The sequence below is a fragment of the Tachysurus vachellii genome, chromosome 20 (assembly GCF_030014155.1).
Source record: "Tachysurus vachellii isolate PV-2020 chromosome 20, HZAU_Pvac_v1, whole genome shotgun sequence".
NCBI lineage: Eukaryota > Metazoa > Chordata > Actinopteri > Siluriformes > Bagridae > Tachysurus > Tachysurus vachellii.
This window is the reverse complement of record NC_083479.1, coordinates 20,762,252-20,778,477: the sequence shown is the minus strand read 5'-3', so window position 1 is coordinate 20,778,477 and position 16,226 is coordinate 20,762,252. Positions and strand designations below refer to the sequence as shown.

The window sequence follows — 16,226 nt, the reverse complement described above, 5'->3', positions numbered from 1 at the left end:
TTATGTTGTTGTTTTTTTTCAGTTTTTTTAAGCGCGTGACAAGAAGCGTGTCGTGTTTCACGTCTCACTCCACAAATCTCACGTCTTTAATTTTGTCTTAATCCTGCAGTAAGAAACGCGAAGGTTCTCCGAATGTTTCCGAGTGGTCGAACTCAAACTCATGGTCACTCTTCAGTGTGCGCATATGAGGTCCAAATCCTGGTCTCGGTTCTTCATAACGAGGTTCCGGGCCGAAGCTAACGGATCACAGGTGTGTGAGACTCGCCTGCAGGTGAGGAAAATCCCGTCTACAGAAAGGCAGGAGGAAACGCCCCCTCTACTGGTGAGGTCAGAGGTCAAGAGCATGCGGGGACGCTCACCCTGACGTTCAGCCAGAGGCGACCTCTGAAGAGCGGACGGAAGTCAGGAGCGGGAGGTCAGGGTCGAGGGGTCAGGGGTCAATGTGACGGGGTCGTTAGCGGCTGAGGGGCAGCTGCGGCAAAGACATGGCCTGGTGGGGGAGACTCTGTGTGGTCAGCACCGAGAACGGATGACCTGCAAACACAAAAACCATGGATTAATACAAATTAACACACACACACACACACACACACACACACACACACACACACACACACATTCTATGCTGGTGATGTTAACTGTTCCAGGATGCACAATGTGTCACTCACTGTCGATGTAGCCGCGCAGAGCCACCATGCGCGCTCTCTCCGGGCTGCCGAAGGGCGAGTAATGAAGCTCGTCAGGCAACGACGGGGGCATGCGGGCCTGCGGATGGGCCTGTGGAGGGCCGCCGTGCTGCGGCGTGTGCTTTTTGTGTCTCGCTCGACAGTTCTGAAACCAAACCTGCAAACAGACACAGGAGAGACGTTCACAGCTGAGCTTCTCATCTCCTACTCCAACACATGCCATGTCTACAGAAACACTTCATGAATCCATGCTGTAACAGGAAATGAATCAACAACAGCGTGGTGGCGCGATGATTACTGCTGTTACTGATTACTGATGATTACTGCTGAACAGCACGACACTGCTAAGGACGAGAAGAATGAATCGAGCGATTCAGATGGAGAGAGTGAAAGAGAGAGTATGAGAGATCAGATGTGAACGTCGCTCACCTGTATGACTCGTCTGCTCAGTCCCGTCATGTCAGCAAGTTTCTGCAGCGTCTGAGCATCAGGGTTGTTATCCTGAGCAAACTGAGCCTGCATCACCTGCATCACACAAATCGGCACAAAGTAATTACTCATTCAGACTCCATCACTAATTCATAAAAGATTCTCCTGTTATGAGTGTCAGAGCATCGAACCTGCAGCTGCTCGGCAGTGAAGGAGGTGCGAGCGCGTTTAGCTGGTTTGGGCTGACTGTCTTGCTCTGATGGCACGGCACCTTCCAGAGTGAGGCCACTTCCTGCACAGAGAGAGAGAGAGAGAGAGAGAGAGAGAGAGAGAGAGAGAGCAGTCAGTATCACTCTATATCTCAAGTCATTTCTATCCCAGACTCAAACCCACTCACCGCTCTCAGCAGCCCGCTTCAGGTTCTCCACCATGGTGTCGTAGTGGATCCTGCACAGCACCTTTTCCTCCACCAGGCCGAACTCCTCTCCGGTGGAAAGCTGCCGTTTGCAAGAGAAGCAGGCGAAGCAGGCTAGATGGTAAGCGTTCCCCCGAGCGCGCCTCACCCAGTCGCTGGCGTAGATCTGGCGCCCACAGCGGGCACACTTAGTACCAAACCTACTGTGAGAGAGACAAGGCCCGGCTCGTCAATACTCCGCTCAGCTGCTGGATCTCAATTCAGACAAATCAACAGAATTCTTGCCCTCGTCTTACAGTATTGATAAAAGGAAAAACTGCTTTCCTGAACAACTGAGTGTATCTTATCCATCCACCATCTGCTACCAACTGTGGAGGATGAAGCTTAAGTCATGAATTCTCTGAGACACGTGAAGACAGACGCCACATCTCCTTCAACCTGCTGAAAACCTGCACTCTGCCCTCTTACACATACATCAACTCACACCATTGGCTAGTGTCACTATGACTGACAGATAAAAGTCCCGCCTTCCCAGTAACCATTGATTATTTTGCTCCGTTAAAATCTGATTTCCTCCAACAATGATGATGGTACTCCACAGACATGTGGAATAAAACACACGTTTAAGCTGATGTACAGTAAACAGATTTGTTTTCATTCAAACTTTTCGCTCCACCATTTGTGATGAATGGATATAAAATACAGACAGATTTTTTTCTCTGAATTTATTTTCTCAGTGAAATGTTTAAAGGTCAGTTACAGAAATTCAGCAGCTGTTCGGTTTGTGTGTGTGTGTGTTTGTGTGTGTGTGTATGTGTGAGTGTTTGTGTGTGCGCGCGAGAGTTTGTGTGTGAGTGCATGTGTGTGTGTGTGTGTTTGTGTGTGCACGCACACATGTGAGTGTGTTTGTGTGTGTGTGAGTGCATGTGTGTGTGATTGTGTGTTTGTGTGTGAGTGCATGTGTGTATGTGTGTGTGTGTGTGTGTGTGCACGAGAGTTTGTGTGTGTGTTTGTGTGTGAGTGCATGTGTGTGTGTGTTTGGGTGTGCACACACATGTGTGTGTGTTTGTGTGTGTGTGTGTGTGTGTGCGTGTGTGTGTGTGTGTATGAGTGCATGTGTGTGTGTTTTTGTGTGTGCACGCACACATGTGAGTGTGTTTGTATGTGTGTGTGTGTGTGTGTGCGTGTGTGTGTGTGTGTGTGAGTGCATGTGTGTGTGTTTTTGTGTGTGCACGCACACATGTGCATGTGTTTGTGTGTGTGTGTGTGTGTGTGTGTGTGTGTGAGATCTCAGCACTCATTAAATTCTACACACCACATGTAGGTGCCTCTAGGTGTGTTATTCCAAACTGTTATTGAAACAACTAGGATTTGTTGTTTAAACTCCAATTTCCCAACAACATTCACCTTTAATTCATGTACATTTAAAGTAAGAGTGTAGTTATTTATGTATTTTTATTAAACAGACGGATTTGATTACATAATCTACGTGATATATATTTACATAAAAACCCACTTCCTGTTCCCAGATTGGTTAAGATATATTGCTAGCATATATCAATATTCAGCACAGAAGCTTTTTAGAAGTCGTGTTATCAGGTGACGGAACCGGACGGAACCCGTAACAGCACAGTGACCATGTGAGTGTTCTGGGGTTCTGCTGTGGAGAAGGTCAGTGTGGCTTGGCGCAGAGGCTGAGACTAATGCTGTGCAGATGGCTGCGGCTTGCATGGGAGCCCAAAAGCCTAGACCCCCTCACACACACACACACACATGGACCCATCCAACACCACCACCACACCTCTGGCACACGGAGCGCTTGTGTAAATAACGTGTCGTACACCACCTCCTCCAACCACAGAGAAATGTGGGATATCAAAATGACTGATTTGGCTGCGGTTCCCCTTTCCCTTCGTCCCAAGAATGATGACACCAGGCTTGCATGCTGGATCGCGGGGCCCAGGTTTGGGGGAGGGGGGGGGGGCGTATTCTTGGTTTCCGGGTGTAAGGTTGGGGTGGGTTTTTTGTCCACTGAAATGACATCATTCCAGTCCGGAGAGGTTCGCAGATAGATTAAAAACGCTCAACTTGACCCTTTCTGCTGAAACCCAATTATTGCTCTGCAGCTTCCAGGTTCCTCAAAACAACATAAAACGCTTATTCAGAGTAATTAATTAATGAGATGATATTCTAGTGATTTCTACTGATTTATTTATGTAATTTTTTTTTTTTTTAAATGAATGAATGAATGTTCCAAAAAAATTGTTCTATTTACGGTTCCAGAAATGTTTAAACGTAACGTGTAAATTTGTGGTTTAGACCGAAGGCGAACACACAATACGTCTTCTGTTTAAGTGGCTGAAGTCGTTACAGCACTGTTGCTAGGCAACCTGAAAACACAGGCGCTGAGTATAAGCTAGTTAATCACTGATTTGGATTCTAGCTTGTAGACATTAAGTCTAAGGACAATGTGAAGTGGAAACAAGACAAAAACCATTGACATTTCCTGTATAAAGCCTCAGGACCGCTGTAATTACACCGTTATTACACGTAGCATCCAGCGCTAACGCTACTGACGTGATGAGAAATCTCAGTAATGCCTCGCGACTCGTCCGCTCGGAAAAGCTCCACGTCTGAAGGTGTAATAAATTAACATGGGAAAAATATAGTGCAACAACAAACAAACAAATAAATAAATAAATCCATAGAATCAGTAAACAAAGAGTCAATAAATGCAAATATTGTTCACTGAAATTATTCCATGTTTATTCCTTTCCATCACATGCATGTCGGAGCTCCTGAACCCTGACTCCCAAAGACACATGAATTCTAGGACACCGCGAACGCTGGGATGTTAAATCCAGAACCACTGCACAAAGCAGTTCTAGACTGCTGAATAGGATCAACAGCATAGGATATAAAGAACCTTTTACACAATGGAAGTGTGGAACCTCATGAACAAGGAATTTCAAAGACTGTAATTGGGGAAAGAAGGAATTCTTGAGTCACTAAGGAATTGTGGATGGAGCACAAAGGGATTCCTTTTAAGGGAAGTGTTTTAAGAGAAGGAAGGTTCCTTTAACAGAGGAACTCTAGATACTTAGAGGTTCACAAAGGAATAGAAAGTTTAGGAATTTTTGGCTTCTTTCTCAACTGAATAACAATTCTCACTGTAATATTCCAGACACAAAGGAATGGGAATTCCAGAGTCTAGAATTCTAATATTCTGAATTGGAATCCTGAATATTCCCGAATAAGACAGTCACTTAGAGGTTTGATGTAGAATTCGTCTTTCAACTCATTTGTTTCGACGTGAAAAGAAAACATCCGGAATCATGGAGCAGGTTCGGAGCCTTTCAGTGGCATTTTGTGTATTTGTTCTGACAGAAACGAACCACACAAACAAAGAGAACTGGGAGGAAAAACATTTTTAACCCGTATGAAATCTTTACACCACCACTGTCTCCACACACCAACACCACCACTATCAAGATCTCCAACACCACCACCACCACTTTCATCAACTCCACCACCGCTATCAACAGCTGCAACACCACCAACACCACCACTAACTCCAGCACTACCATTACCACTATCAACATGTCCACCAACACCACCACCATCACCACCACTATCATCATCTCCACCATCATCACTATTGTCTTCACCAACACCATCATCATCACCACCACCACCACTATCATCATCTCCACCAACAGCACCACCACCACTATCACCATTACCTCTATCTCCACCAACAGCACCACCACCACTATCACCATTACCTCTATCTCCACCACCATCTCCACCAGCACTGTAGCCCTCGTTATTATCAGCCCCACCACCACATCACACAAGCGCAGGAAGAGAATTCATGTTGTTTTGATGATGAAGTGTGAAAGCGGTGGTTTGTGCAGCATGTATAATTGCTCTTCCTGTGGTTTTCTTCTGGATTTGCATGTGTTCTTCAGAGAAATAACTCGCAACAGGAAGCTTTTAAAAGTTTAGGGCCTTTCTGACTGCGTCTGAGCTCTAAACTAATTCATATCCCAGGATAAAATAACAGAAAACCAGAGGAGCTACACGGCTGCAGGATTACTCCTCATGTGCTGTTCTCTAATTTCCAGAAACAGAAGTGTTTACTTTGAGGGGGACCAGAACGCACCAGGGACGTGGAGCCACCTGCAATTTCCTTAACACATTTTATTCCTTTTACATAAAGAAAAAATTCTCCACATTTACTGCAGCATCAGGTGCTCAAAACCTCATCGCTTCATTAGTCTCTAAGATGGAAAATATTATCTGATAGAATCCAATCCTTTTTCCTGCTTTCTACAAAAATCTGTGAAAATCTTGGACTGCAAATAAAGGAACGCTGAAACCCGAGACTCGTGAAGGAGAGACGTGAAGATCCGATCCGAGTTTCTCCTCCACGAGTCTCAGCGCCTCTCGGCTCCTGACATCCTTCTCCCCGTCTGATTAGCAGCCGTCTCCGTCTTCCTGTGTGGCCCTCCGCTCACGCTCCTCGGACTGTTTAGTTGTTTTTTTTTCTCCTTAGGTACAACCTCCGCTGCTGCTGAGACTAAACCCACTCTGATTTCCTGCAATTACACCCGATTAACACAGCTGTCAGTCCGGCACAGATGAGAGACCGACACGTCCACGTCTGCGTCTCCAACCAGACACTTACGTTCGGCTCAGAGGAATAAAAACACATAGCTGCGCTGAACAGAAAATCCGATTATAGGTTCTGTTTCTCCAAACCTGCAATGTGGGATGTCTGCAAGCTGTAGCATAGCTGCTAATTTACCTCCAGGGATCAATAAGCAGTGGAGCAAATCAGTGAGGTTATTATGGACAATATTCTGTTTACTGCATCCTGCTCTAACTCAGAGTCGATTCATGATTGTTTGTCCATCTGTCTGTCCGTCTGTCCATCTGTCCGTCTGTCTGACTTTCTGTCTCACTAACCGATCATGACAGAGAGGTTCCTCAGTTCCAGCTGTGAACTGACATCTAGAAAACTCCTCACATGTACCAAGGAATTCTACAGAACCCAGAATACAGAGGAACATCAACTCTAGAACATAAACAATACAGTTAGTTAGAATTTTACATAAAAGGAACCTAATAATCTTAAGAGGAAAATAGATAGTAGAACCGAGAAGGATTCAGGCACTAGGATTTTTTTGTTTTTAAAATTATAGTATCTAGAACCCAACGCATGATGGAATAGAAACTCGTGAATTACAAGTGCAAAGGAAATTCAGAGACGCATGAACGAAGAACAGAAGATTTTCTATTCAAATTCACAAAGGAAGGTTACACACAAAGGAAGATTAGATCCTAACTCGCTTGTACAGGGGAGTTCTAGAACCCCAAGAATCAAAGGAACAGTAAAGGAACTCTAGAACCACACAAAGCAAAAGAAATAGAAAGCACAGGATAATGTGTACACTAGAACCCCAGGCACAAAGGGAAGGACGTTCTAGTATCATTATGGACAAAGGAAATCTAGAAATTGTTGCATTGCTTGTAAAAAGCAAGAAACTCCAGCAACACAAACTCTAGAACCCCACACACTAGGGAACAGACTTTAGACTAATAGCTTTGGCTTCACATAAAATTTAAAAAAAAAATCCCTCCATCTAAATGCTTTGGAAACATTTAGGGCAGCCATTCTGGAGCAGCACAGGTGACATCTATCAGGTTGCTCTTTATAAACCTAAACACCAGCAGCGCTGGAACATTTTTAAAGAGAGTTTGCACAAAAAAATCAGAGAAGTTCGAGCACAACAAGTGGAAAAGTTTAACCACGACCCAGACCTTGAGCTCCACTACATCTAGAGACACTCTCAGAAAAAAAAAGTGCGTCACGGTGTGTACATGTACAGCTTCACTCGCTTACACACCTCAGGTGAAAGATCTATATTAAAGCTATAAAAGTCACATAGACTGAACAGATTTAGCAGCTTATTTTTTGTCCTGAAAGTGAATGATTGTAGAAGTGAATAAAAGCATTTTGCCGTATCTGTTTTCATGTCATACACTCGGGGTTCAAATCATGAAGTATTTTTTTTGACAGCGTCTTGGATCAATGCCACTTTATCTCCTAATCACAAGACAGACTGGAGAAGAGACAGAACCGTTTCGGCGCTGCTGTAGAAACCGCACAAAAAGTCGAGGTTCGATCCTCACAGCGAGCTTCACTCACTTACGCCTGACCGCTTGACAACTTGAAACTATTACAGACGGCTTTTTCCTTGTCTGCACGAATATCTAACACAGTCAATCACTGCTTGGCCTCCGGTAATGTTCCCATGATGCCTCGATATACAAGGGCCTCCACAGAAATAAAGAAAAATGCAAACTCCATGCGTAAAGGACTGAGAGAGGAGCTGACGTGGGAACCAACCGCTTTTTAGTGTTTCTTTTTAATTGCAGTAATGAGGGAAAAATGAGCACGTCCCAGTGGTTGCTTTCATTTTAGTTTACGCAAAAGAAAACGCCTTTAGGAAACGACTGAGATCAAAAAAATAGATTAGAATAAAAGATTAATGTGTACATTTTTATATCACGATACAGATTTATCAGTAACTCACAGAGCAGAGGTTTAAATAAGAGCAAATATTTCAATCCAGGGTGATTTGTCACTTTAGACCAAGACATGCTGTTATCTCTGCATGCTGATTTTAATCTGATCTATCTCCTGATTACACACACACACACACACGCACACACACACGCACACACACACACGCACACACACGACACAAATCTGAAAAAAAAAACCTTATGAAAACTTGCACTCTACACTCAGCACTTCTGCCTTTCTCCAACAAAACTGCTGCACAGATGTGTGTGTGTGTGTGTGTGTGTGTGTGTGTGTGTGTGTGTGTGTGTGTGAGCGCGCGCACGCACCCAGCCCCAACACGGCGCATGAAGAGCCAGCAGCATTCACAGCCTATCATGTGAAGCATCACTTCAGATTATTGGCCCTAACACAGAAAACAAATGTTCTCCTAAAAACACAGTATCAGCTTTAAAGGGGCCAGTCACTTCACACGGCCTGCGAACGAGCGGGGAAGGCAGGCCAACATCCTGCACGCTCTGCAATCACTGCATCTCTCACACCCCTCACATCCTGAAGACAATTTCACAGCAGCTCGTATCTTTTCTCTCCGCACTCTGAAGCCTGCGAGAGCAAAAAAACTAGCTGTTAAAAAGCTGCAGCGCTGCTGGGCGTCTCTGTGCCACGTGTCGGATCTCTACGTCTGTAATAACACGTCTTTATCTCATATGCCTTGTATGTCGGGTGGAACACGAGGGGTTACTAAAGTGTGCCTTACCTTGTTATTGTACTTCAAAAGAAATCAGGAAACATAAGGACTCGCATTACATTTCTGAAAGCTAGCATACTCGGATAATTACACCTTTAATACGTTGTTAGAGAACTTTAAAGGTACAACACTTTCAGCTACATGATCCAGGTATAAGACAGGAACAACAGGAGCTACAGTACAGTGACAAGGTAGTGTTTAGTTCTGCAGTCATGACATACTGTAGAAACTGTAGGAGATACAGAGGAAGCACTGAAATATTCCACTTTTCCATAAAGAAACTGTGTCTCATGAAGACAAACAAACAGAAACAGATGATTTTTTTTACATCACACACATCCTGATTGTCCCTTAACATCTTAATGATTTAATTTATGTTCAATCTACAATAAGCAATAAACTAGAATACAAAGAACTTTAGCTGTGAAATGATTTTCTGTTTCTCAAAGTGCATTGTGAGGTTTGTGGTTTTTATTTTGTTACGCTGGTGGAAGTCAAACCTTCAGCTATTTATCTGAGTTCATTTTGTTCTAACGTATTTATTTTTGAGATTGTTCAATTATTAGTTTGTTTGCCTGCTCACTAGAGCTGAAGTGTACTGTAAACTTTAGAACATGAACCTGATGGATGAGTGAGAAGATTGTTCATCATTACAAAGCTCTCCAGCTCCAATAAACATCCAAAAATGTTATTCTACTTGTTTGGAGCCTCATGTTTGTGTTGGGTTCATAAAATAAATCTGTACTCTTGCTCAAAGATTTAGAGGTCATGCTTTAGAGTGTGCTGAGATTTTATTTCCAGCCAGGATTTAGGATGAAGTGGAAAAAAACTTACCCTACCTGAAATAATCCATTTTGCAGAAGATCTCCTTGTTCTTGATGTAGCAGCTGCTGTGTTGGCGGAGTGAAGTCCTGCACACTGAGCACTCCAGGCAGCGCACGTGCCACATGAGGTTATTCACCTGCCAATAATAATAATAATAATAATAATAATAATAATAATAATAATAATAATAATAATAATAATAATAGCTCACGCGGGTTTTAATACATGATTATTTCTCATGCGTGATCGATTTCGGATCATTTACCAAGCTTTTGTAGCGCATTTTAAGCTCGTGCGCGTCCGTGGCGTTTAAGCAAATTAGTAAAAAACTTCTGCACAATAATCCGGTTTGTTGAACTCATATTTTATTTTCACTCTTGCTCATGTCGCTTTCTTTCTATATGTTTTATTCTGGAGCGATTTACATTTAGTGTCTAATATGTCACAAATATTGCGTTATTTATTTCTCACGTATTATTAATATCATGCTGCTGAAACGCTTTTATTTCCCATAAAGGATTAATAATGTCATCTTATCTCATCTTATCTCATCTTATCTCATCTTATCTCATTTGAATAGCAGAAACTTCACGCGCACTAACACTTTTTGTCGTTTTCCGTTCTCTAGTTTTGATCTAAAACACTTAATCAAATTTAACACCAATTCGGTGTCGAACAGTACTTAATATTTTATGTGAATAATATTAAAATGACGTAAACATTAAATCAAGTATTTAGTAACTAATACAAACACAAAATAGCGTCATATAAACCTAATCATATGGCATATAAACATAACAGGCTTCCTGGGCTCTTGCTTTATTATATAAATAAATAAATAAATAAATAAATAAATAAATAAATATATATATATATATATATATAGCTATTATATATATATGATCACCCACTACCATATAATATATTATCCCTTATATTCTATTTACATTCTGTAATTCATTTACTTTATTTATTTAGTTTCGTTGCTTTTTAATTAAGTTTTTTTTCGGACTTGATTTTTGCCGATTTCCCTGATGAAACTGTTTTTCTCAGAAAAGTAATCAAATTATACAAGAATGAATGAAAGTGAACGGCTCGTGCCACGTCAAACTGCAATAATAATAATAATAATAATAATAATAATAATAATAATAATAATAATAATAATAATAATGATGATGAAAGTGAAACAATCCTGACATTTGTTTTAAATAAAAAGGAACACTATCGAAAACCGTGCATGCACGTGCATGATTATAACGATGTTGCATGATTTCTCGGTTAACAAGTTTATGAGAACAAATGATTTCTTAAACAAAAACAGAAGTTGCTGCTGCTTCATGCGCTGCAGTGTCGCTTCCTCGGATTAGTCTCACAACACAGAACACACCACATGCATGCTGAACCTTTCTCTCTTTTTTACTCTATAATAACAACAACAACACTAATAATAATAATAATAATAATAATAATAATAATAATAATAATAATAATAATAATAAAATACATTCTTGCTGTGTGACCTGCAACAACACGGTCGGCTTGTTGTTTAGCTTCTTTCTTTTCTTTCATTTTCTTTTACATAAGATTAGATTAGCATAATTAATAAGTATAATTCTAAACAATCATATATAAAACTCCACATTATTCTGCTCTACAAAACGAGAACAAACGCTTTTAGATCCAAGCTAGAGAACTTGCCTCAGGTGCAACTGATCATTTAATGTGTTCTGTCTCTGATTCATGATCATAACACACCATATGCATGCTTTAATTCTTGTTTTTTTCCATGTTCAGTGTTAGAAATGTATTTTGATTGCTACACTTATAATCGTGCACATACTTATAAACACCATATATGCACGCGCAACTGTTCTCTACGTCACTGTGCTACATTCCTTCACTAAGCACATTATTTTTTTTTCTCCATATAAACATTTAGAGAAAATCTAAATGCATCTACGGTTACTATACTGAGACCCATCTTTTTTCGTCTAATTATATCATTACTGCATAATAATCACAACATTAGCAGAAATTTAGCAGAAATGTCACGTGCACCTAGACTGAGGTGTAATTGATTTATGGTGCATTAAACTGATTCCAAATTCTAATCAAAATCAGCGTCATCATACACGAATGCATTCTAATCTCATTTTCTTTTTCTTCCTCGCTCTTTTAGTCGTTTTTTTTTTTTTTTGGTCTAATTTTGTTTTCTTTCTTTGGTCAGATTAACGCCGCATAATCATCATCCTTTTCGTAACACTTAACGCGCACGCGCATCTGTATTCCTATGACTTCTCGTCTTTAAGAAAGAAAAAAAAAAAGATTTTAGACCCCAACCCAAAGTGCATGTGCAGGATGCGTTGCGTGTCTCATGCTTGATGTACCACACCGCGTGCACAACATGACGGTGGTTATATTTATTCCCATAACATGCAACTCTGCTCACGTGCATCTGCACGATTAATCCTCTTATTACAATGCCACAAATGCGCGCAACCTGAACATCCCGAATCTTGCAAAGTTAAAACGCACAAAAAGGAGATCCAGTGTCTTGTACACACGCCATGACTGTCGTACCTTGAGCAGGTACCGGTCGAGGATCTCGAGGCCGCAGCTCGCGCACACGTTCTTGCCGTTGGAGGGAACGGACGAGGCGGAGGCGCTGGATGTGGGCGAGCAGATGGACGGTGTGGACGGAGGACTGGGAGAGCAGCGCGGTTCCTCTTTCTCCATCACCGACCTCTGAGACTCGCCGTCGGAGTGGGACTGCACAGGACCGGGGTTACAGAAGGACAACAAAAAATATTCATCTGAAAACTTTTATTTCAACAGAAAAACAGGCAACATTTAAAAAACAACGTTCCTGCCTAAAAGCAACAAGCCTTCAAATATTTACCTTCAGTATTTCAGGGATCTTTTTTTCCTTTACAGATTTTCACCTTTCAATATTTAAAGTTTAATTAAATTCTTAAAATTAATGATGTGGTATTTTTATTTGATAAATATTACTCTGTGTTTGGATATAAATAACTAGCCGCGTTTATTTTATATCACACAGCTATAATGCGCAATAACAATGCGTGTGTGTGTGTGTGTGTGTGTGTGAGAGAGAGAGAGAGAGAGAGAGAGAGAGAGAGAGAGAGAGAGAGAGAGAGAGAGAGAGAGACGCTGTCATTTACACAGCACTATCACTAACATGTAATAACGTGTAATAACACTCGTCACACCGCACACACTGTAAAGGTCATTAAACACTGACTGACGGAATTTTCTGTGTGAATTTTACTGTTTGGTTTAGAAAAAGTAAAAATAAAAAGTTCACCAGTTAATTCACCGCGTTTACTGTGTAGGTGTTTGATGTCGTGTCTACAGAATACAGAAACGTGCGTGTTTACAGTCTACAGGGAAAGAGAGAGAGAGAGAGAGAGAGAGAGAGAGAGAGAGAGAGAGAGTCTTTACAAACCAAACAGCACATAATCTATTTCACCGGAATAGGTAATATATAACTAATTAAATATAACTCTTAATAATATTAATATTTGTTAATAAAGTAGATCGATACTCTGTGATTAGCGAGTTATTTAGTCTGTTATGTCTCTGTCTTTCTGCTCTGTCTCTGAGTGAATATTGTGTTATCTTTTTAACCAACACTCGCATGTAAAAGATTTATCTCTGTGATCACAGGTTAAATCAGACCAAAAATTATAGACATTTATTATAAATAAATACATTTAACACACTGCTGATGGCATGCGACAAGATCAAAATAAGACTCTGCTTGTGTGTATGTGTGCGTGTGTGTGTGTGTGTGTGTGTGTGAAAGGAAAAGTACAGAACATGCACAAATAATCAGTTTATAAATAAATATAAATAAATTAAGCTAAGATGACGAACAACATACAAACCAAGTCGCGCTCAATATGGAAGTGGAGTGCAGCAGAGCTTTAGCGACATTTGTGGATTGTGCATTTTTATTTTTAGCGGCTAACTCGTTTTGTTTCAGCTGTGCTGCAAACTATTATTTATATATATACACACACATACATATTTACACACACACACACACTTGTATATGTTTATATAATATATATACGTGTGTGTATTTAAGTGGATAACCATTGTATATAATTTAATATTTATAAAAAGCCGTTATTATATCTGTTCGTTTATAAATTAAGACAGCAGGACCAGATATTTTTTTAAAATATATTTATATATAACTAAAAAGTACAAAATAATTCATGTCCATTGATGGTTCAACATCAGAGACTTAACCAGCAACAGTGTAGTTTGTAATTTTTACTGAAATTAAAATTCGGATGATAAAAATAATTACATTTAATAATAAATTTAATAACACACGAATTTGTAAACTAATTTTTTCTATAAGTATGTAAATCTGAAAGGATCATTTTGTGGAAGCAAATTTAGAATTTTTGACAGCATTACCAGCGACTCCGTGTGTTAAATGTTCACTCGGGTTTCATTTAAAACCGCTGTGAGATTTAAAGTAGCTTCTAAACTTGAGATTTAATCCGCTACGATTCCGGCATCTCACACCGGTAGTGTACAAATAGTGTAAAAAAACAAATATCTGCATGTAGTGTTTCACTAAAACTTCTAGCAGCACCGAATTAGTTTCCTACAAGAAAAAATAAATGTGTGTGAAGTCGATAAGAAGCCGCTTACCATGTCGGCGTGTCGGCGTGTCGGTGTCGGGTGTCCACGCGACGTGACGCTCCCGGTATACCGCGTGCGTGCGCGCGCGTGTATCTATGTGCGTGTGTGTGTGTGTGTGTGTGTGTGTGTGTGTGAAGGGATCACCTACAAAGACACAATTCAACGGCGAAGCGACGTCAACGTGCGGCATCACAAACATCCAACTCACCATAAGGCATCTCTCTCTCTCTCTCTCTCTCTCTCTCTCTCTCTCTCTCTCTCTCTCTTTCTCTCTCTCTCTTTCTCTCTCTCTCTCATAGACACAGACACACACAGACACACACACTTTACGCCCTATATATGCGCTCAAAAACAATAAAAACACCGACTTAAAAGCGTTACTTAAAATCCGCCTCTCTCTCTCTCTCTCTCTCTCTCTCTCTCTCTCTCTCTCTCTCTCTCACTTTAATAAAGCTAGATTTAGTAGGGATTGATTTTTTCCTCCTCCAGACAACACTTAGATACACTTAGATAGAGCGAGAGAAAAGAAAAAACAATAATAACAAACTACCTGCAATTACAAATGGCTTGAAATGCTGAGGGTCCAGGAGTGTCAATTTCATCTGTCAGTCAGAGAGGAAGAAGAAAAAAACAAGAGCCACGGAAAGAATTGCAAATTAGATTTTTTAATTGCCGTAATTAGAATCTAATCTCTCTCTCTCTCTCTCTCTCTCTCTCTCTCTCTCTCTCTCTCTCTCTCTCTCTCTCTCCCTCTCTCTCTCACGTTTGACTCAGGACTCTTCTTCGTGATGACAAACGCACTGGTGTATAAAGGGCTTGATTTTCTTTCTCATTTAACTTTTATTCGGTTCGAATTTTTATTGCTATTGTTTTTAAATCTCAGCCGTGGACAGGAGTCAGTGTGCAGGACTAAACCCCGAGCGTGACGCTGAAAGCACACAAAAAGCTTTCGCTTCTGCACTTACTGCTTTCTCACCTCTTGCACTCCACGACATTATTTGAGTTTTGTTCTTTCAGACCTACGAGCCGAGGCTACGTACCTGTTTTGCGTTAATTCCTTCGGATAAAAATCGATTTCCCTCTGACAGAGGGGCCAAAATCTCATTTTTCCAATACATGAAAGAAATACGTGAAAAAACAGACGTGTGCGCACTTTCGGACGTCCTTCAGACTTTGTGGAGCTTCTGTCCCATAAGATCCTCGTTTCCAAATCGGCAAATTGTTTTGCTTCAGAAACTTGTGTAAAGACGTCCGTGTTTGCGCGCAGTTCGCTTTGTGCACCGCGTTATTTAGTGCTGTTACTGAAATTCTTCCTTCATCCCCGCTTCCAAACCACAACCTCCCCCCACACCCCAACCCACCTCTTTTTTTTTTTTTTTTTGGATGGACAGACTTGCTGAATACAGGAAGTGGATGGAAATTGAGGGGCTGGCTGGCAGGTTTTAATCCTCTACCGGTCAGAGCCGCCTATAAACACACACACTTTATACGTGCGAGATTATACAGACTTCATACTAACGCACTAAACATTCTAACGGCATAACGGGTTGCCATAGTTACCTACCTTTCTTTTTAATGACTTTTAGCTTAGTATTTTATATTAATACAAATTATACTGATACAAATTTAATACAATATTATAACTGGTCTATAAGTCTTTTTAAACAGGGTAGTGAGAGGTTTATAATCTTCTCTACTCTCATTGTTCTGCTAAAGAATAATAATAATCCTATAATAATAACAATAAGAAGAAGAATATACAAAAATCATACGTTTATATCGGATAAACCGAATTATTTGTAAATGAGGAAAAACAACGAGAGAAACAGAAATGACACACTAATA

At 40.7% G+C, this 16,226-nt stretch overlaps 1 protein-coding gene across 3 annotated transcripts in view; it reads right to left on the bottom strand.

Moving 5' to 3' along the window:
- Positions 1 to 15,560, bottom strand: part of lhx6a (LIM homeobox 6a) — a 16,030-nt gene extending 470 nt beyond the window's left edge. Inside the window, exons 1-8 of one of the 3 annotated variants that reach the window (XM_060896006.1) lie at positions 15,422 to 15,560; positions 12,279 to 12,467; positions 9,710 to 9,831; positions 1,513 to 1,733; positions 1,307 to 1,407; positions 1,116 to 1,211; positions 669 to 843; positions 1 to 534 (exon numbers count right to left, since the gene is read on the bottom strand). The exon at positions 1 to 534 is cut by the window's left edge and continues 470 nt beyond it. In XM_060896006.1, coding sequence (XP_060751989.1) covers positions 455 to 534; positions 669 to 843; positions 1,116 to 1,211; positions 1,307 to 1,407; positions 1,513 to 1,733; positions 9,710 to 9,831; positions 12,279 to 12,467; positions 15,422 to 15,499 — 1,062 coding nt within the window. In that variant the 5' untranslated portion in view covers positions 15,500 to 15,560 and the 3' untranslated portion in view covers positions 1 to 454. Of the gene's footprint in view, positions 535 to 668; positions 844 to 1,115; positions 1,212 to 1,306; positions 1,408 to 1,512; positions 1,734 to 9,709; positions 9,832 to 12,278; positions 12,468 to 14,390; positions 14,454 to 15,421 lie in introns of those variants that run through there. The other 2 variants (XM_060896007.1, XM_060896008.1) reach the window with 2 other exon arrangements.
- Positions 15,561 to 16,226: the final 666 nt, after the last annotated feature.